At 54.3% G+C, this 21095-nt stretch overlaps 1 protein-coding gene across 5 annotated transcripts in view; it reads left to right on the forward strand.

Annotated features, from left to right (window-relative positions):
• The window catches only part of LOC122367944 (disks large 1 tumor suppressor protein-like), a 90247-nt gene that overhangs the window by 51039 nt on the left and 18113 nt on the right, over positions 1–21095 (forward strand). For 3 of the 5 annotated variants that reach the window (XM_043341509.1, XM_043341501.1, XM_043341517.1), the window contains 8 exons: positions 2174–2272; positions 5226–5285; positions 12761–12867; positions 13637–13808; positions 14176–14302; positions 15181–15272; positions 16091–16496; positions 16809–16896. In XM_043341509.1, the coding sequence (XP_043197444.1) occupies positions 2174–2272; positions 5226–5285; positions 12761–12867; positions 13637–13808; positions 14176–14302; positions 15181–15272; positions 16091–16496; positions 16809–16896 (1151 nt within the window). Of the gene's footprint in view, positions 1–2173; positions 2273–5225; positions 5286–6623; positions 6928–12760; positions 12868–13636; positions 13809–14175; positions 14303–15180; positions 15273–16090; positions 16497–16808; positions 16897–21095 lie in introns of those variants that run through there. The other 2 variants (XM_043341527.1, XM_043341535.1) reach the window with 2 other exon arrangements.

Genomic DNA, 21095 nt, shown 5'->3' on the forward strand with positions numbered 1-21095 from the left:
AATGCTCTCCGTACTGTTTCTACCTATTTGCTTACAACTAAGATGGATTAGCAACAACTGACGGCCGTGCAGTCAGAACTGGCAGTAGATGCTGTTTTCCGGTTCGGCCGCAGACGAGGCCGTACCTAACTCCCGAGATTTGCGTCAACATTGACTGAGTTGCTGTTTTCTCTTTGAAGTGCTTGTGGTTCTTTGAAACATATGCAAGTTTCTCACAAACTAGTTGCTGGTTTGCGCAAACACCCTCGACTTTTGCACCTGAAGGGTTCCGTGATCAGCGCAGCTCTGTTTGCGGACCGGTTTAACCCGCGAGTTGCTGGGGGGGGGGCGTTAAACGCCCCCACTTTTTTCGCCGGGCCATAGCATAAAAACGGCGCGCCGCAGGCGCGCCAAATTTTGGGTACCTGTAGGGAATTGATTGAAGCTTATTGTGACAAAGTTTCAAAAAAATCGGTCGGAAAATTTTTGAGATATCGAGGTTTTAGTGACGTCATGATTTCTGAGTTTTCGACCAAAAACGGCATATGTTCAAAAAATCATATAAAATCACAGAATAGACATACAGACATGCCGTAAACGCCATTAGACTGCCAATACCATGAACAATCAAATGGCTATCTTCGATTGTTGATTATCGTTCCGCATTTTCCAAAATCTTGAAGTGAATCTTGGCAATTTCTCGTGACTACTTCATTACCATGATACATGCATTTCTTAATTTGAACTTTTTTAGCCAAACACGTACACATATGGTAAAATGAATGTCACCATCGTGTTCTACGCCCCAAATTACCCATAAAACATGTGTCACAGGCTGCGAATATCAGTTTTGATTTTCGGGAATATGTGCCTGCCCGGTTGACCTGACCTTGACCCTGACCTATGCTTGACTGACCCCTACATGGAGCTGACACTCTTGTAGGCCTTATATGATGGATTGTGCACCGTTTTGACAGAGTTTATGACAAGAGGCGCCCTTTGCGAAGTCCTGAAGTCCATGCTACTGAAAGCCCGATTTCAGGTGTTTGACCTGACCTTGACCTGACCTGTGACCTCAAAATTCAACTTTTAAGTACTCATCTGAAGCGTCTCGTCGCGTTCTTTCGTTTGCCGCCTCGTGCGTTTCGCTGCGCCTATTGGTTCTCGAGTTATCGGCTGGGGGCGTTTAACGCCCCCCCCCAGCAAACGGTGGGTGGCGAAATACCCCAGCAACTGCCGGGTTAAGCTGATTGAAAACTTATTTATTTATTTATTTATTTACATGTTTATTTCACGTCATTGCCTCACTCCACACTTGTGTGGCTATTCTAGAGCCAGCGTCAAATAATAAAATAGTGGTTATCAGGGTGACACACATACATGACATTCATACATACATAAGCCATCGTTCCCCACCAATGTCACGACCACACTATCACATAAGTGTCGTCACAAGGAGTAGGCGCCGCTAACGATCGTTCCTTTGTTGCTGCAGCAAATGCTGGCGAAGTTCATTTTTAAAAGGTCTCATGTCCAGATCACGCATGCTTGGAGGCAGTCGATAAAGAGCTGTTGCAGCGGCGAAAAGGAAGCGTCTCTTCCCGGGCTCCGTCTTTATCATGGGAACATGTAACATGTCATCAACTGACAGCAATTGCCAATAGCCATGTAACAATTGTCATGGGACGCCGCCTCCGCCAAACACCACTCTACCCAGTGAAGGTAAACGTGTTCTACCCCTCCTCGTTTCGCTATCCTTGCCCTGTGATGTACTAACAAGTGTTATTTTGCTTCCTTTCGCGTTACTGGTATATCAGTTCCTAGTGGCCATTATGCGATATTGGCAGACATTCTATTTGCGTTTCGGCGCATCCGGGAGCCGTATGAATAGGTACACTGCCGTGCAGGAAGCGTGAGTTTGTGTTTGTTTTCTAGAACTGCCGCGGCGGCTGTGTGTGCCAGCTGCTGACGTAGCTGATAAAGGTGCAGTAGGGGTCGGGGAGCAGCACTGACCGGTCCGCCGGCACAGAGCGGTCAGCGCGGCCACTCGGCCCGGCACACTGCCGCTCTCAGCATGGCCGTGCTGGCCTGCGCGTGCGGCGGCTGTGTGATCCCGCTGTCCTGCCGACCGACACCCTTCTGTCGTCATACCGTGACCTCCGCCCTCCGCGCTGACCTGACCCGTCCGCTACAGATACCGACGGACACACCCTCTGGCCCGGCGCGACTGGGGTCCGCCGGAGCCGGCCGTGGACGTCGGCCGTCTGCTGGCGAGGCCACGCTTCCATCAGAGGTAAGAATTCGCCACGGATACACGCGCAGTGCGTATGGCTACACGCAGTACGCGTTTGTGGTGTGTAGAAGTGTACTTACACGCACTCAGCGCAGCCACGGCTGTGTCCGTACCGTCCGTCGAGATCGGTGAACACCTGTTCGACGCCGACCTTTTGCGGAGCTGCCGTATAGCCGACAGACGTCCCTCCCCGCACAGGACACCTGCCTGTCTGTCTGACTGGTAGTACGGCGTTCAGCGGTGAGAGTGGAGTTGGTGGTGGTATGATGTTATGACGTTGGGATGGAACGGTGGGACTTTTGGAAGCTTGGATGAACTTAGCGACCCGCTTTGTGGTACGTGTGCGTGGGATCGATGTGACATTCTGTAGTCGGGGTGCGAGAAATTGGTCAGAGATATTATGTTGTATGGATGAATTTGATGGGATCGGTGGCGCTCTGGTGTGATCAGTGGGACTCAATGGACCGGTTGGACTCTTTGGAGTGGACTGCTGGAACTGTGTGCGAACCGGCTGCTCGCCTTGTCGATCAATTGACACCGGCGGTGGCGGGCCATTGATTGTAACCGGCGGCGGCGGCGGCGGCCCGTCGGTGGCAGGTGGCCAGCACAGGTGGCTGCTGGTGTCGCCGGGCCGCGTGTGCCGCGCCAGTCGGCAGTCCCCCGTACACGGGCCGGGTGGTAACGGGGTCGGCTGGGGGGCGCCATGCTGGACAAACTGCACCGGGTGCTGCGACCGGCCCGCTCCGCCTACCTGCTGGTAAGGCCGTGTCGGAGGGACGTGACGGTTAAGTGACGGTTTGTCCGGGTCTGTCTGCCGGTCTGTGTCTGTCTCGTTTTGTATTTTTGTCTGTTTGGCATTTTAGTTTTCACTTATTCGGTCACCTGTAATCACAAATGATTTTTAGTTAAATAAAGTGTTATAAAACTTATAAAATAGTATGTCGCAATAATTAGCAAATGACTCGTCGACGAAAGGAAAGCCGTCTGCTGGCGTCCACACTCGGCATATTGCTGTTGTAGCCACAGTTTTTCGTCGCTTTAACAATATTATCGTTTTAAGAAACAGTGGGTTAGCTTAGTGTTAAACTTCAAAGGACGTATCCCATTGCTGTAATGACATTGCTGTTTTCCGAGGTCGCGGGCCAACAGCTGATTGGGGCCATGTGACCGTTGCCTGGCGTTAGCAGTCGGTCCGACGCGCCGGGTTGGTCACCAGGGCGACCCGGCCCCGCCCCGCCCCGGCCCGGGCAGTGCCGGAAGTCGTGGACAGTGTGGGTGTCGATAGCTGGGGCCGTTACCATCACAGTGACCTTTGGCCCCGAGTTGTAATGATGTTATAGTGACCTGTGGCTGTATCGTTACCGTCCTATTGGCCTGTGGCTCTCAGCCGTTACCGTCGTAGTAACCCCATGCCGCTGGAGTTCGTCACTCATTAAAGGGACTGTCCCACCTTAACATTAGATTTGAGTTGAGATAGCCATCTTGATGGACGTTCTCTGAAAATCAGTGCCGTGAAAACCGTTTCTCCAGCAATTACTTCATCGCAAAGAAATTTGAGTTTGATTTTGACATCTGTGCAAATAAGTGCCACAATGTATTGGTATTGGCACTTAAATCTGATGACGTCATCAGGCTTTCGAACGTCCGTTAAATGTTTGACTAAAACGTTTTGTAGCACGCGGTGGTATATGCTGCGTTGCGCGCAGCAAATGCCGCACTTTTAAATAAAGTCGCTAGGAACAGCGGAGATCCCAAAAAGTAAACAAAAGTAAAAGTCTAATATCTTGAAAACCGGTGAATATTTTTCGGTGAAATTTGGTAGATATTCGTTTTCGCTCTTTCTGAACCGAGCGACATCACTTTCATGCCAATTCATAAACTTTTTTAAAGGTGGGAGGGTCCCTTTAACCGGTGGCTCCGAGTTGTAGTCGTGTCACAGTGACGGTGGCTGGGGCTGTTACCGCCCCATCGACCTGTGGCTCTCAACCTCAAACTTAAGGTTTACTGTCCCATTGATCTGTGGCTCAAGGCTGTATGATTACCGTCCCTTTGACCTGCGGCCTCGAGTTGTGATCTTGCCTCAGTGACCTGTGGCTGTGAATCGTTACTACCCCATAAACTGTTGGTCGCGAACTGTAATCGTGTCACACAGTGACCTGTAGCTAGGACGGTTTCCGTCAGAGACCTGTGGCTGCGACCGTTACCGTCCCACTGACCTGTGGCTGTGGCCGTTACCGTCCCACAGACCTGTGGCTGGGTTCGTTACCGTCCCATTGAACTGTGACTATATATCGTTACCGTCCGGCCCAGTGACCTGTGACTCTGAGCTGTAATCATGTCACAGTGACCTGTGACTGGGCCCATTCCCGTCCCATCGACCTGTGGCTGTGGATCGTCACCTTCCCATTGACCTGTGGGATGGAGCCGTTACCTCGTCACCCTACCCACCCCCTGGCCTGTCGCCGAGGCCCCGCACTCGGTCGATACGAAGCCCTGCCGCTGCTAAGGCCCAGTTCCATACTTTTAACCATGACAGCGGAACATTGGGCCGGACGTTGGTTGAAGACTGGGCAGGGAGACTGGTCTGGTCACTTTTGGCCCACGCCCGGACGGCTACTCAGTTCACTAAACATTGTTAATCTTTAGCGACTACTTCAAGGCCATCATTTGCTGTTTTAACAGCTAATCTATCGTATTCTGAATACCCTCTAGATAATTGAAGTGAGTCGTTGATCGTTTTCCCATCCGATGGTGATATGTGGAAATTATTATAGCAATTTTACACCTATAGCTGAATAATGGAATAGGAATGTGTGGATAGTGCAAAAGTGGTAGGTACCTACCATTCACCTACCCTCTGCGCTTTGATGCAAACTGCCCGTGAAGTGTGATCAAATGTGTGATTCGTTCAGGCTGGCTGCCGTTGACATAGTCCGTTCAATTTTGTTGGCAGAACACCAGCTGGGACGACGAGCCGGTCACAGCGCCGCTGCTCGGTTCGGTGGACAAACAGGTAAGCTCTGGTTCGTATTTCCATCGTCAGGTGGCAGGTAAAGCACGGTTATGCACTGAGCATTGAGACGTCATTACTCAGACGTCTTGACTCATACCACTCTTGGACGTGAGAGCTGAGCAGGTTAATCGTTCATGAAATGTTGTAAGTTTTGCCCGTGAAACGGATTGCTGGCACTTCGCCGAATTTCTTGCGAAACTGATGCTTATTTCATTATTCATGAGTGAAATGCAGAGTGAAATGCATGTTTCTTCGTAGGCGACTCGTTTTTACATAAGAAGGTAAATGGGCAATTAAAATCACAACATTCGATATGCGAATTTAACACGACGGCGCAAAACCACGTGCAGTATTCAGGATGCAAATAGCACACCATTGCATGCACTTGAAAACGTTTGGATAATTTCGCCCTTCAATGTAAATGTACCGAATTGTGTGTATGCAAATGCATAACGTTTAACTTTTACGTAATCCATCAGTAAGTTTCATTTATTTGATGATGGCAAGCTTGTTTATCCTTTCGAACAATCGAATTTGTAATGATGAACAAGTTTCTCAAGTCTCGGGGAAAGTGACACGAAGTTTACCGGTGTGTACTTTGTCGGTCGGACGGCAGTTTTTTACGCTCATCTTATGGCTGTGAAAAGAGCATCCCTGCGGCATTCCTCAAAAGTGCAAAATTATAAAAAAGTATATGGAAAATATTCAACTACATCTGAATAGGAACTCTCGCCTGAGCTTTACCCGGCGTAATACATCCACGACTCTACCTGAATTACCATTGGAGTGGTCGAAGGGCAGCGCCCGTTGGATGGACCAGTGGATGATGTGGTGCGGTTTCGTTCGTACCGCCACCTGGCCGTTTAACCGATTGACCCCTTTATTTGGCGGATGCTCTGACCTTACGGATGACCCCTGTCGGCCAGGTGACCTGCCGGTACCCACCTGTTGCCCAACACTCGGCCCAGCGGCCCTGGCCACCTGACCCGACCCCTGCAGATCCCACCGTCTCACTGCCGGCACAGGTTACCGCTGGAAGCATGACGTGCCCTCCTCTACCCCTCCCCGTCCAAACCCCGTCTCCCCACATCTTTATTCCCATCGTATACACTGCCAAACAGACTGCAAACCGGCGCGGCCCGACAACCTGCCCGGCCGGCCTCGAAACGTACACCTGTCTCACCTGGTGTACACTCTCTGACAGAGCGCCGGGTCCGTCCCCGGGCGGGGCGGCAGAGACTGGACCGCTCTGCAGGCAGGTGGATAGACTGTCATGAACATTTTGTCGTGTTTGAATGTGACTACTGAGAGTCATTGCCTAGCGAACTATGCGCCGGTCATGTCACTATGTCAGAGCTGGTATTAACGTCAGCGGCGGTGCGCGGTTCGTTTCGAGACTGTCCGCCGGCGGTTGGATGAGGCAGGCTGGTGAGCGGCAGTGGTGCGGTGGTGCTGACCGGTGGTGGCGCGTGGTGCCCGTGCCGTGTTCGGTGGTGACCTGCGAGTGCTAACCGTCCTGTGTCCGGTGTGCGTGTGAGAGCAGCGGTGGCCAGCGAGGCCCACCGGCCGGCCAGGCATGCCAGCGCGCCGCTGGAGCAACGGCCGCAAGAACCGCACCGAGTACACGTCCAACGATAGCCTGGTGGGTAACCTGCCGGACACGGGGCGCGGGACGCCGCCCGGTCGCCGGCCGCCACTGGAATGCGGTGCGACTGGTCGGCCCGGCTGGCCAGCCCAGCTGGAAGGCTGCAGGGCAGGGGATGGGCGGCGCCCCTGCAGAGGAGGATCACTGGCCCAGCTGCCGCTGCTCTGGGAGAGCGCGAGCCTGGTGCAGCAGCAGCCTCTGGCCCTGCGGCAGCTTCTGGAGCCGGCTGCCCAGTTGTAGATCTTGGGCTAATGTCTGACCTGGCCTGCCACTCCCTCGGCACCTGACTAGGCATCTGGCGACCGTGTCCGTTTGGTAACGCTCGCACTCCCCGCCGTATTCAATCCTCAGTTGGTTTGTAGCATTATGTAACGTTTCCCAGCACTCTCCCCCAGTGGTTTCGAGCACAGCTTTCAGTAGCGGTCGCAGCCGCTGTGGGCGGGGCAGGCCAGCCTTCCTGTCCTCACCCGTGGGCCTACCTGACACCGACGCCGGTTCCGGCCCGCTGCAGATGTGTCCTGTCCGACCCAGTGGGACAGCGTGACAGCGGTGCAGCGAAATGGGGGCTTTCTGACAGGGTGGTCGCACGGGCCATAGGTCACAACAAAATATACTGAGTGAACCGTATTTGTTGTAAGGGTATACAGCGGTGAAACAGTACCTACTTTTCGCAAGATTTGCGTCTCGGTCATGCCTAGAGCCAACCTCCTTTGGGGTGGCTACCTTACTTCCAGCCCTTCACCCTTCCATCTTGCGACTTGCATTGTGTGCTTTGGCGGCAGTATTTGCATACGGCGGGCGGTGTTGGGTGTGTTTGTGTGTGTTGTGCCGTCACCGGCGACTGTTTGCGCGAGTGAGTGGGTAGCTTTGCATCTCGAGAAGGTCCCTTTTGTCGCTGTCCCGACTCCCGGCTCTGTGTAATGTCTGTCCACAATCTTTTTGAACCTTGCAAGTTTAGAATCGCCTTGCATTCGTAACCCACGGTATGTGAGTCGTTCATATTAGTAAAGTCCTTTTGCGATTCAAATTCTTGTACCGTTTTCACTTGGATTCAATGTTTCGCTTTCCAATTAGCTCATTTTCCATTCGAGCCATGCTCCTGGCGGTGCGTGCCATTATTCGTGCTCGCTAATTCGGCGCTCCTTTTCCGCCGCCCTCGGCGCTCACCGGCCTGACGTGGCGTGGCTGTAGTCCGTCTCTGACGGCTCTGGGTGCCGGCGTGACCTCGGTTGGAGCCGTGAACAATCTGCCGCCATCTCGGCTGGCCTGCGGACGGGGCCGGACAGGCACGGCCGCGGACGTTACCCACCTGTTGCCACGGCTCGCTCCGGCCGGCCGGCTGGTTGGTCGGTCGGGCCGACCGCCGCGCCGGGCCGGCCGGCCAGCGGCCAACGCTCACCGGGCGGTATGGGGTGGGGCGAGGGTGAATCCCGGCGCTGACCTGGGTGAATTCCTGGCGATGACGGGATGATTTACCGGGGTGAATCCCCAACAAGGACGCAGTGTCCGGAGGTACGAGTACAGTGTAGATCTTCGGCTCGGACAGGACACACTGACAACACGGCGCGGGCTTTATAGTTACCATCTAGTTAGCGTTCGACGTTCGTGCCCCAGTTCAAAAGTAACCTGTGGACGCACCGTTCCGCGCACCGCCCGCCTCCCTTTCGCCGTGTGTCGACAGGATGGCCGACGTCACGCCTGCCTGCGCACCACGGCGGGCCGCTCGTCAGGTGCCGCTATGGCTGATGTGATTACGCGTCGCCCGCGTATCGGCGTGACACGAGTGACATATGGTGCCAAAAGCACCTATTGATTGGCGATGTAGCTGTGAGAGCTGTTACGCTGCTGCGTGTATTGCTTTATGTCGCCACCCGCACCGCACCGGCACTCACAATGGTACTCATACGTGACTAGTGAAAATAGGCAAATGGTTCACATTGTTACACGGACCGTTTGGTCGTGGGACCGACGCCGCGCGGTTTGGCTTGGCTTAGGCCGGGGGAGAGCCACGCATCGCTTCGCTGAGCGAAGACGGAGTCTGTCATGCCTCGTTAAACGGACGGTCAGCAGTCACAGGCTCATTATGCAGCTGCCTGCCGCTGCTCCAGTCACCCTGACTCCCCGCCTGCCGTCTTAGCGACAGACAGACGCTGTCAGAGGCTGTCAAGCTCCCTGCCCTGCCTGGAGCCGTGGTTCAGATCTCAGACCTTTGAGGCTGCCTGCCGCTATCAGTCTCAGTTGGTCTCTCTTCTTGTGAGTACTGTCATGAACACATGTATTACAACAGATATTGTCTGCAGCTGCTTGCCGGTACTGTCTTCATCCTGGCTCGTCTCCCCGCTGCAACCACCTATTATTAGGGGCTCTACAGGTCCACAGGACCACGGGACCACGTGCCGTGGCTGCCCGGCGCCGTGTAATGGCTTGGCCCGTCTGTCGGCCGTATGAGGGCCTGGCACTGGCCGCGCGGGGGCCGTATGATGACCTACAACAGTGAGGCATCGAGACCGGGTACAGGGGGCCCACAGGAATAGTACGCTGTTCAAGAGCATAGAGGAGCAACGGCTGAGGTGACCAGTGCTTCCTGTATTTTGGAAACGATTGTCAGCTGCACAGATAAGGTTGTGTGGTGCACTGTGGCCGCCCAGGCTGGTGCAATGTCTCAATCGCAGCGGTTCCGCCACATTTGGGTGATGTGCCCGATCTAGCTGGTGTGTCGAATTTGTTCTAGCTGGTTCGGTGTGGCTGCGTGTCCGCCCTAGCCGGTGTCCCGTGTCCCCTCTAGCTGGTCCCCTCTAGGGCCGCTCAGTTGGTGCAGTACCTACATATATCCGTCCTAGTGGGTGCAGTATGCCTGTTTTAGTCGGCGTCCCGTGTCCACGCTAGCTGATGCAGTATGTCTACTGTAGCCGGTGCAGTATGTCCGCTTTAGCCGGTGCAGTATGTCCGCTTTAGCCGGCGTCTCGTGTCTGCCCAGCTGGTGTCAGAACGGACCGGTCTATGAGGCGTCGCCGTGTGTGCCGAGGTGCCCGTTTTCCTGGTGGCCGGTACAGTACCAATGTCGGCGCCACCACGACGCCTACCGGCCGGCGGCTCGCACGCCGACATGAGTCCTGCTCACCGCGTCTGCCTGCCGGCTCCGTCTGCTCACAACAGCTCAGCGGGCCAGCAGCTGCTGCTGAGAGCTAAACAGTATCGGTGGGGCATAATAACTCTGCTGACTCTTGACGATCCTCCTGACATTCTCAAAAGAAGAGCAACTTATTCTCGATTTTAGGTGCAAACATTTGAAGAAGTCTCCCAAAGCTAGATGTCGATTGCTGACCTCATCGATCTTGAAATTAAATGCCATTGACTTGGAGTGGTAGCAATCACTGACCATTGCTAATCGCAAATCATGCCATTATTGAACATTGAGTCGTAGTGAACAGATTGCTTCCCTGTCAGCTTGGATCGTCTACAGCCGACCCACTGTGCGATGGCATGCCTTCCTGAAGCTGCTACGCACTTGGATGTCGTGAGGACTAGGAGAGTTACTGTGACGGCACCGTGTCCATATATGTGACGTCCTACAACTTACCTGTGCCGATATGGAAGTGAGGTCGCAGGCCACCGCTGTGAAGGACGCGCACCTCCGACTGATACGGAATGTCCTGTCGGATACGGGAGTCGCCACGCGCCGAATGAGGCCTCAGTTGGTGTGTACCGACCGAATGGAGGCCCGTACTTCTTTGCTTCGTCGTCAGCGTACTTCTTCAGCACATGACACTGACGACACAAACCTTCATGTAACATCATGTGAAACCAACCTTCCCAGCTCCGACATATGACATGGACCTTGCAAGTACCGGATCATAATACGGATCTCCCTAACATCCTGAACATAGCACGGGCCTCTCTTTTGACTACCTACGTGATACTCTGTGCCTCATCGTCACGGACTGCTCCGCTGTGCCTCTGGCTGTGATTCTGTAACGCAGCACTCTCGGTGCCGTGGCACGTGCGGCGGCTTTTGCGCAGCGCTGGGGCTGGTGTTACAATACACCCAGCGGGGGTGTAGTGTTACTTTAGCTACATCCGCCAGCGCACTGCTGTATGGTTACCTAACGGCTCCGTTCGCTGTGTACATACTGTGTATTGCGATTCCTCCTTTCTACGACTCCTCTCACGGTGTGGGGCTGGACTAACTTCATCACGGGAAGCAGCCTTGCGGTCGACCGATGAGGGTTCGTAAGCCTGCTGTATCGCCGCACGCTGACCCAGGCTACCCAGGGCTTATTTCGGCACTCTTAGTTCGACTTTTGACTTGCGCTCGGTTAGTTACCGTGGCGTTCGGTGACCTTAGCCGTAGCTCGCTGGCACGGATCTCGATGGCGTGGACTGTGACTTGCGGCGGTCGTCATGGAAACTCTGTTTGTATGCTATTTATATGCGTATGCTTGGGGAGGGAAATAATGCACCTGTTCCGTGCGCTCCTGTCCCACCACTGCGAACGGTATGGCTGGTTGGTAATCGGTCTGAAAGCCCTAATGACCGTACCATTACCAAATAGCGTGTCCCGTCTGGCCAGCAATGTAAAACCTCTGGTTATCGGTGCTGCCCTGCGACTACCCCTGTTATCCACGTCTCCCCTAGTTACAGATTGTTTATGTCTTTGTCTGATCCACTGACTCTGTGGGCCGCGACTGACCTTTCTCCGTCTCTGTCAGCTAAAGTTTCCGACCCTCTCTTCCTTGTCCCTTCCGCAGCTGGCGCGCTCACCCCGTCTCTGACCCATCTCACCGATCTGACGTGAGTTGATTTACCCATATTTACCCACAGTAGGGGAGAGTGGGGTGGGTTGTATCAGTTTTTACTCCGAGACCCATAACCTCGTAACTATCCGTGATAAACTCATTATTTCCATAGTATCTCCTTCCTTGATTCTTCTGCTTTTTTGTGCAAAGTAACTTCTCCGCTACCTCTACCAGTTTTTCTTCTACGGTCTGCCGAATAGAACAATGTTTTTGATACAACTTGCCCCATGGCTTGGGTGAGTTGTATCACATGGTGGGGTAATTTGTATCACTAGGTATTTCACGTTTCAGGGAGTGTGCTTGCTACTGGTTTTGAACATAACAACAACATTAAATGGGGTTAATACAATGTATATGCTCAAAGGCTTCACTTTTATTAGACCAAACTTAGGTCAATGCAATCCGAACGAAGCATCGAAACGAACGAAACATCAACAGACTAGATGCAAAAGTGGCCCGTTAAGAGCAAAGAAGCCAACACATTGTGCCGAAATGGAACGAGTATTGACTAGCTACCTACAAACACGAGACGGGGCCTAGCTTTCGCGATCAAAAGCAACATGCCCATACATACATACATGTTACAACATACCCCACCCGGCTCTGATACAACATGTACCTCGCCGCCATCTTGGAAAAAACATCCTCGTGCTTAAAAACAGCGGACAGCTGGAGAAATCCATTTTCACTCACGCAGCCTTAGAACCTACCCTCACCACCGCTACGGAGATCTTTCAAGTTCGTGCACATCTAAATGCCCCAAACACACATTTTCTTGCAACTCATTTTTTTTTAGAATGACATTAAACAAACATAAAATCGGCTCTCACCTCGAGACGCGTCCACCCAGCCACACGACAGAACAGGGAAAGATGGCGCTCGGAAAACCTCGTCGGCTGGTCGTGTCACGAGCGCTATCTATTGGATAAGTTTGGCACAATTCGCCCTGATACAACTTGGACATGATACAACTCTCCCCGCTCTCCCCTATCTGTATCTAGCCGCAGCTTACCCTCCCTCTTTCTCTTCGGCAGCTGAACGGCGATGCGGAGGAGTGGGAGTATGAGGAGATCGTGCTGCACCGCGGCAGCCAGGGGCTCGGGTTCAGCATCGCCGGCGGTCACGACAACCCGCACGTGGGGTAAGTCAACGACCGAGGGCTGGCTGAGGGCCGCACCAAGGGCCTTCGGAGGGCTGGAGGGACAGAGGGACTGGCGCAGTGCCGACGAAAGGGTAGGCGGAGGGACTTACAGGACTGGAGGGTCGGAAATTAGACTGGGGGAACAGAGGGCTTGGCTGAGCGCTTGACTGAGAGCAGGGTGGAGGGACGGCCGCAAGGAGGACTGACAAGTGGTGCACTGTGCATTGTGCAAGATGAAAATCTTGAGGAAGAGCGGGTGCAGGAGGGACGTATGGATTGCATGATGGAGGGAGGACCGCTCAGAGGGCTAAGGCTGCCCAGTGTGCTTACTAAGAGGCGGATCGGGGGGTCTGACAAAGAGCCAACAGTGTGCCGGACGGAGCACCGTCGGTGCGAGCGGGCCGTGTTTACAGTTGTTTGGCTGTAGCCGCCCACCGGCCGGGCCAGTGTGTATGGGCCGCCGCCGTGTTCTCTCGCGCTCTCTCGGGCCGAGATAGAGCGGCGAGTATTGTGCCAGCTCGGCCAACAACGTCTGCAAACATAACTTGTGTCAGACCCGAGACCATGACTGACCCATGACCACTGACTAGGAAGTGGCCGTTTACTAGTGATCGCTAATAAGACCCATGACCATGACCAGTTCACTATTTATTGAGCGATATATGTTCCACTGACGAACAAAGTCAAAGTGACCAGTGACCCGTGAGCCCTCGTCATTGACCCTTGGCCTCCACTACTGACCTCTAACCAGTGACTGTTCCTCCCTCAGCGATGACCCGTCCATCTACATCACCAAGCTGATCCCGGGCGGCACGGCGGCGCAGGACGGCCGGCTCCGAGTCGGCGACATGATCGCCCGCGTCAACGGCGTCAGCGTGGTGAACGTGACCCACGAGTGGGCCGTCGAGTCACTCAAACGGGCCGGCACCACCGTCCAGCTGGTGAGGGAGGGGTGAGGGGTGGTAGGTCGGGGTGGGGTCACCGATGGCGAAGAAGGATAGGGAGGAGGGGCGTAGCGAACGATTTAGGGTGAGATTGGTTTGCTTATAAGGCTACAGGGATAATGATGGCATAAGACAACATGGGCCTACCTGTGCAATTGTGCATATTAAGAGGTTGGGACCACCATATGATCGGTCGGCGACGAGTCAGCGTTGACGTCCTGGGGCAAGAGATAATGCCGTACGATTGTGTCATGGTGGTGCATCCGTGTGCGCCTGTGTTCGATGACCTGACCTGATGACATCCTAACTTGCTGACACTTTGACACACTGACTCGCTGACACCCCGACCCCTTGTCTCCCCCAGTCGGTGAAGCGGCGCCGCCAGCCTCGCCGGGAGCTGCTGGAGCGGATAGAACTGTTCAAAGGAAGTCGTGGACTGGGTTTCAGCATCGCCGGTGGGATCGGCAACCAACACATACCCGGGGATAATGGTAAGATAGAGCGAGCAGCGGAGTCAATCAATATTGTCTGCACTAGACAGGAAACGGTAATTGAAATAATACCGCACATGGATACGGTGCTGACGCAATAGGACGCGCCGTGGACATTGATTGGGGCTTCATGTATCTTGGGGCTGCTATATCGGCACGAACCTGGCGGAAATGATGAAACAAAACCATCCAATAGTTGTGGGATAGTTGCACAAAGTTGGAGACACGGGCTGTGGGGGAGGCCTGATAGCCGGCAGGTGGCAGACTGTTGAAGAAGATTGAGTTTGGAAAGTAATGGCATGGCTACCGCCCACAATATTGGCTGTATTTGCATAGTGCTGTGAAAATTAGCGATCTATTAAAGCAAAGCTTAAAATCGAGGCTCAATTAGAAGATGTCCCTGATTTGGTTCTGTTACTAGGTATGCAGTGATGGGCGGACTTCTGCTCCATTAGCCGCCGCCAGCGACCGCACCTGTACGCCCCCCCCCCCCCCGTGGTGGATGCGAGGACAGGTGCCTCGTCAGGCGACCTTGCGTACGGCTCAGCGTAATGATGACGTCATATATGTGGCGTCAGATCGGTACTATTTAGTGTAATGACGTCAGGTGGCCGCACGACTGCGGGCCACAGACCGCACGTGGACGACCGCTGGCCATCGTCTCCGTGTGCAGTTTGACTTCGGCGTCATTTTCCGGCTTCTTGTTGGGATGTAAGGGCTTGTCGACGGTGGAATCATGCGCCCACTGACCTGTGTTCTTTCTGCAATCGGCAGATATGACAAAGCTGACCCTCCTGGTCTGTGTCTCGCTCTGCCTATCTTACCTTACCTAACACAACCTGAGGCTGACTCACCTGCGTTTTGTCGGCGATCGGCAGGTATATACGTTACAAAGCTGATGGAGGGCGGCGCCTCTCAGCTGGACGGACGGCTGGCCGTCGGCGACAAACTGGTGGCCGTCGACGCCGGGGTACGTATCAGGGTGGTCCGATAACCCGTGAAGCGTGTGCTTGGGGGGGGGGGGGGCATTCACCACATGCTATGTACTTACTAACGAGTACCCGCGGACGGTGCACTTTTGGCGAGTGTACTTACGAGTCCTTGTATCCATGTCTCGTGTACCCAATACCCATGTCTTCCTACGGTTCATTTGCCACTGCAGTCGACCTTGTATATCTACAACCTGCTTAGTGTTTACCCACTGTCGGTTTGTTCGCCTCCTGCACCCGCTATGCAGAATATGACACGCCATTTGAGTCTGGCGTGTTTGAATCCTATAAAAATGTTCACTGTATCATGCTGTTATCAGTATACATCTGGCTGTTCTTTGGCATTGTTATTATTCATACCCATGCGTCACTGTTCAGCTATTCGGCTGCATTAGTCCCTGTTGTATTCTGTACCGTCATACCCCGCTGGTACCGGCTCAGACGCCATTTCCTTGCCACACTGTTTCCTGACCGGGTCTGGGAGTTGGTCGCCCCCGCTGCCAACGGAACTGGACCATGTGGTTCATGGCGGGCGGCGCGGCGGTCATACGGATGTGGGTGGGGGGTGGAGGGCGGTCGACGGTCAGTTGGTGGGGCCGCCCTGGGAAAATGAAAACGAGCGCCGCGTACCTGTCTCCTGGCACTGCTACGGCCACCGTCTAATGTTTTGCTCCCCGGTGTATGAGATGCTACCGAGTCTTCTCGTTAGGTGGTCTGTCTGTGCCGCTGTTACGTGTCACATGTGGCATCTTGACATCCGACTCGATCGCTGATGTATCGTTTCCCCTGTGTCCACCAGCGGGGCGTGGTGGAGCTGACCAACGTCACACACGAGGAGGCCGTGGCCACGCTCAAGTCCGTCCAGGACCGGGTGGTGCTGACTGTCTCCAAGATGGCGGACAGTAACAATCAGCCGCTGCCAGCCACTGTCACCGGGTGGGCCGACACCAGCGACGGCGGCCGCCCCGCCGCCCCCGCCCCCGCCCCCGCCCCCGCCCCGGCGCCGGCGCGGCAGCCCAGTCCGGCGCCGGTGTACCAGCGGCAGCCCACCCCGGAGCCGGTCCCCCACCGCCAGCCCACGCCCGAGCCTGTGTACCACCGTCAGCCAACCCCAGAGCCGGTGCGCCGACAGCCCACACCGGAGCCGCTGGAGAGGCAGCCGGTGTACAAGAGGGAGGACCCGGAGCCGACGTCCCGACCCGTCTGTGAGTCGGATGGTTGTGGATGGTGATGGTAGAGGGCGACAGAGCTGGGGTCTGTGAGGGTACATATATTTCAACACTGAACTTGCCACCGCCTGGCGTTTGTGTGCCGTCCATCCAGTGTGCTGAGTACACTTTACATACTCCCTGTTCGTGCGTGCTTTGTGAACTGTGTCACCCTATTGCGTGAACTGTGTACTGTGCAATGTGCACCTCGGGGTTTCGTGCGATGTGTGACCCGTGTTTGTCTTGTTAACCATATTCGTATGTAAGTGCCTGCTGAGTCTCATCGGTCCGCCTCCCGTCCCGTTTCAGCGGTTCACAACACCTCCGGCTACTACGGCAACTCTTCCTACGATCTGAGCGCCACGCCGCGGGCTGTCAGCACTGAGGACATTTCCAGGTGGGTCCGACGGGCACTTGTCTGCGGATGATACCAGTATTGCTTGGCTGCTTTGGCGAAAATAATGTGTCGTCTACTAATTTTCGCCTGACAATTGGGCAGTTTAGTAATGCTTATTGGGAACAAAGCTCTTGCATGCCAAAATAGCGCACGAAACCCTTGGATCAAGGTTGTAACTCCCATCAGCATTTGGCCACAGGAAGAAACGTTGCTTGCCCAGCGCCCCGAATGACTGCAGTAATCACTTGCCAACTGGTGAGTAAGTCCCCACTTATCCTTCCCATCGCTCGCCAGAGATGGCGCTGGCGTCTGTAAACACTGCTGTGTGCGTGTGCTGTTTGGACTGGACGACGGAGGGCGGGGCCAGGGCCGACGCGAGGCCACGTGACGGAGCCGGCGGGCCGGCGGAGAGCGGTGGTGTAACAGTCCGGAGCTGTGCTGGACGGTGCTTTGCTGGTGCTGTGCGTTGTGGTGCTGTATTGGTGTAGTGTGGTGTTGTGCTGGTGCTGTGTGGTGTGCCGCCGGTCCTGCTCCGTGCCGCCGTGCTGATCCAGCCGACCAGTGCTGTGCAGAGCGCACGGAGCGGCGGTGAGCCGCGCTGCACGGCTGGCTATTTCTGACTGCCGCAGCCGGCCGCCGGCCGATGAGCCGTGCTCGGCGTCCGTCTCACCCACTCACCGAGCGCTGCGCAGACGGAGATTAGCATCACTCGGTGTTCTGCGAACTGTAACGGAATACTCCCTGTCGCTTCTGGTCGCTCGGCGTGCGCTGGTCTCACAGGAACTACCTAGGTAGGTTACAATCACCAGCTCTCCTGGAAGGACTGACTGGGTAGTGAGTTCGCTATCCCACCGTTATTCCATCTCCAATCTGCCTGTGGCCGGCGCCGGCTGCCGACAGTCGGAGCAGCTACCGCCCGGCCCATTTCCAGACGTTGGTTTTCCGTCAGGGCCTCCTGTCCCACCCACTCACAGCAGCCACTATCCGGTACGGCGGCTCTAGGAAGGTGCGGCCGGCAGGCTGCCGCGCTGGGGCAGTGGTGACTGCCGGCTCAGTCACCCGCTTGTTCTGTTTGCGCGTAAAGTTAGAAACTTGGGCAAAGCCGTGAAGGCCGTGAAGACTTCATTTTAAAAGTTGGGTGCCGTGTTAAGCCAGGCACTGATCCCCGGGCTCTAGGCTACTGCTAGACAGCTTGTTTGCCACCTGTCTCTTCCCATCTTGTTATTGTGGATTCGCTGCCGTTTCCACGGAGTCTGGCGTGGGGAAGTCTGTCTATTGCTATACGGCAGAACAGTTTTCTAGGCGCCAAAACTGCCGGTGGGAACAGTCTTTATTACGAGTAATTTGCTCGATGTCCACCGGTGGGACGGTCTGCCTTTTTCGGAGTCTGCTGGAAGTAGCAGTCTACTCTGTTGCAGAATGTGCCTGCGGGCAGAGTGCCGACCTCCCCTCCCCTCCAGTTGAGTTGTTTACCACTCGCCCGTCGCTCGCCTCAGGAAACGACGGCGGACTTCCTGCGCCGCGCTGGAAGTGCAGCGTAATGCTATGTAAATAGGCGGTAATGCTATGCGGCTGGGAGCGGCGGCTGCGGGGTACAGACAGTCCGATCGAGGCGAGGTGGGGGTCGCCGGGACCGGTGGGGGTGGGAGTGGGGAGCGGATCAGGGTGGGACCGACGCGGTGGGGCTAGGTCGGGGAGGGGGCTGAGAGTCGGCCTCTGTTCCCCCGCCCCCTCTTCTCTCCCCTGCCCGGAACGGTCGCAGAACTTCTGCTTCCTTACTGGCACATTGTGGGGCCATTGGGCCACTCTTCCGGCCTATTAGGCTGCGCCATGGGCCATTCGGGGTGAGACGCTACGACTTTCTGTTCGATTATTCTGGCATCCTGCACTGCTGGCACGCTGTAATTGAGATGGAGATTGGGTAAACCCGTGTGGTAGTGTCTGTTCACTGTATCCCGGTGATATACGAGTAGCGATGAGTCTGTGTACCCGAATAGTGCGTACGGTTGCGACGTGTTTTAACTGCGAGCTATTGTTAACCCGCGCCCTGCTGGGGGTTAACAATACATCAGTTTAACACGGATGTTTTTGGTACACCTTATCATACATCAATTCTACACATGTTGTGAAAATTTCAGACCAAGGTCATTCAAGGTCAGGTCACCAGGTCACTTGAAGTGACCTCTCCTCATAAAAGTTTCAATGTCTGTCATAGCTACACCGAGTGACTGATCGATTTGAAACTTTCAGCGATTGCTAAGAGCAATAGCATGTACAAAATGTTTATCTCAGAATTTTGATATCGATGACCTAAGGTCAGGTCAATTTTGCGACCTCCCCATTATAAGTCAATGGGAGAAAATTGAAATGCGCCTCTTTTGGACGAAAGACATTATAAACACTCCCAAACACTGAATTACAAGTAGTTTAGACACACTGAACATGAAAATGGTGTCCGTGACCCCTGTTTATGCCCTGAGGTTATCTTAGGTCACGAATGGTATCTAACAGTTTTTCGGAAATAACTTTTGATAGAGGGATGCTAGAGCGATGAAAATGCCTTAGATGTGTTCAGCTCGACGATACGGATCGACTGATATGCAACATGACCCTTTCCGGTCAGGTCATGACCTTGACCTGAGGTCAAATTTTCAAGTTGACCTTTCAAGGTCAAATTATAGTTCATTCGATGCGTCTTGACGAGAGGAACACGATGCCGGTAAAAGTAAGCTCGTACAAGGCTTGGGTCAAAAGTTATTGCAGAAAAACTGTTTCCGAAAAAATCGACTATTTTTGCAGTTTTTGCCCCCTGCAGGCAAAACCGTTGACGTTAGGTCAAATCTGAGAAAAGTACTCAGAAAAGGCGTTAATAGAACTATCGAATGCACTTTTCCGCGGCGCTGTAGCTCTATTGGTTCCCGAGTTATGCGTTGGCTTCTTGGAAATTGTCGACATTCGACCTGGAAATCGGCGAAATTTTGCCGTCAATGACCTCTGGTGACCTGACCTTTGACCTGACCAAAAAATCGACCGAAGTGATTTCCTCATTATTTTTTACGCTCTTTCGAACGCCGCCTTCCGCGTATCGCTACGTGGCCCAGGAGCCGAGTTAGAAGAGGGGGTGTTCAAACACCCCCCCCCCCCCCAGCAGGGCGTGGAAATCCAGGACCCCCAGCCGGGCGCGGGTTAAAGCTACGTGTGCCCATGGGGTCGTCGCTATCTGAACCCGTGTACCCAGGAGTAGCTATCTCTATACTGGGTCAAGCCAGTCGCCGCCGCTGAACCTCCGACCTTCAATTGGCCCCGCCGCCCGGTCCTCCGTGTGATGGATGAGAATACGTGGATGGGCTGCCACCGCCCGCCCGGCAAGTCACCAAGGACCCATGGGACAGCCTGGGGATGGTTCTCTGGACGGTCTGGGATGTCGCAAAGAATCTAAGGACGGTTGGGCTGTCTCACAGGACCTATGTGATGGTTACTGGGGCATTTCGTCGTCTGCCATCGTGAAATCTTATGGGTCAGAGGGGCGTTGTATAACCGAGCTGCTAGTGGCACTGACGGTGCAAAACGCTACAACGTAAGGCTAACATGGTCACTCGAGAGCTACTTCGCATGACTGCATTTCAGTTTACTTCCTGCTACAGTGCAGTGGTTTTACTGGGAATCCGGAAATGTGTATCTCGGAATGTAATGCCAGATCAAAGAAACGACCGTCGCGATGTCAGCCTTTGTTGTCGGAATGAGTAATGAGATTTCATTCAGCCGAATGAAGTCGGGATCGATATCGATTTTGGCCCTCTGCTAAAAGTTACCAAGATTCATTTAGTCGTCGGCCGGACTGTGATGACATCCAGGCTCGCAAATGTCCGGGACACTATTCAGTGGATGATTTACGCTCCGCATTATCGGATGGAGGTCCGAGCTGCTTTGAATCGGAGCTGCACAGGGGGGGGGGGGCGGGGGGGGGGGGGGGGGCGGCTGATTTCGGTCAGTGGGCTGCCTGGTGGAGAGCCTGATGACCACGGAGACGACAGGGGATTGTCAGCGGGGGAGCAGAACGAGCCTAAGATAAGAGATAAGAAATGGTGGAATCTAAGACTATTGTGGTGTTCGACTTCTTAGGGAACATCTTGCGTTTTTAGTTTTTTTTTGTGGTATTGTTACCCAAGTTTATTGTTGGCCTCTTCTGAATTTACGTA

This window comes from Amphibalanus amphitrite, unplaced genomic scaffold (genome assembly GCF_019059575.1).
Source record: "Amphibalanus amphitrite isolate SeventyFive unplaced genomic scaffold, NRLGWU_Aamphi_draft 000031F_arrow, whole genome shotgun sequence".
In the NCBI taxonomy this organism is placed as follows: Eukaryota; Metazoa; Arthropoda; class Thecostraca; order Balanomorpha; family Balanidae; genus Amphibalanus; species Amphibalanus amphitrite.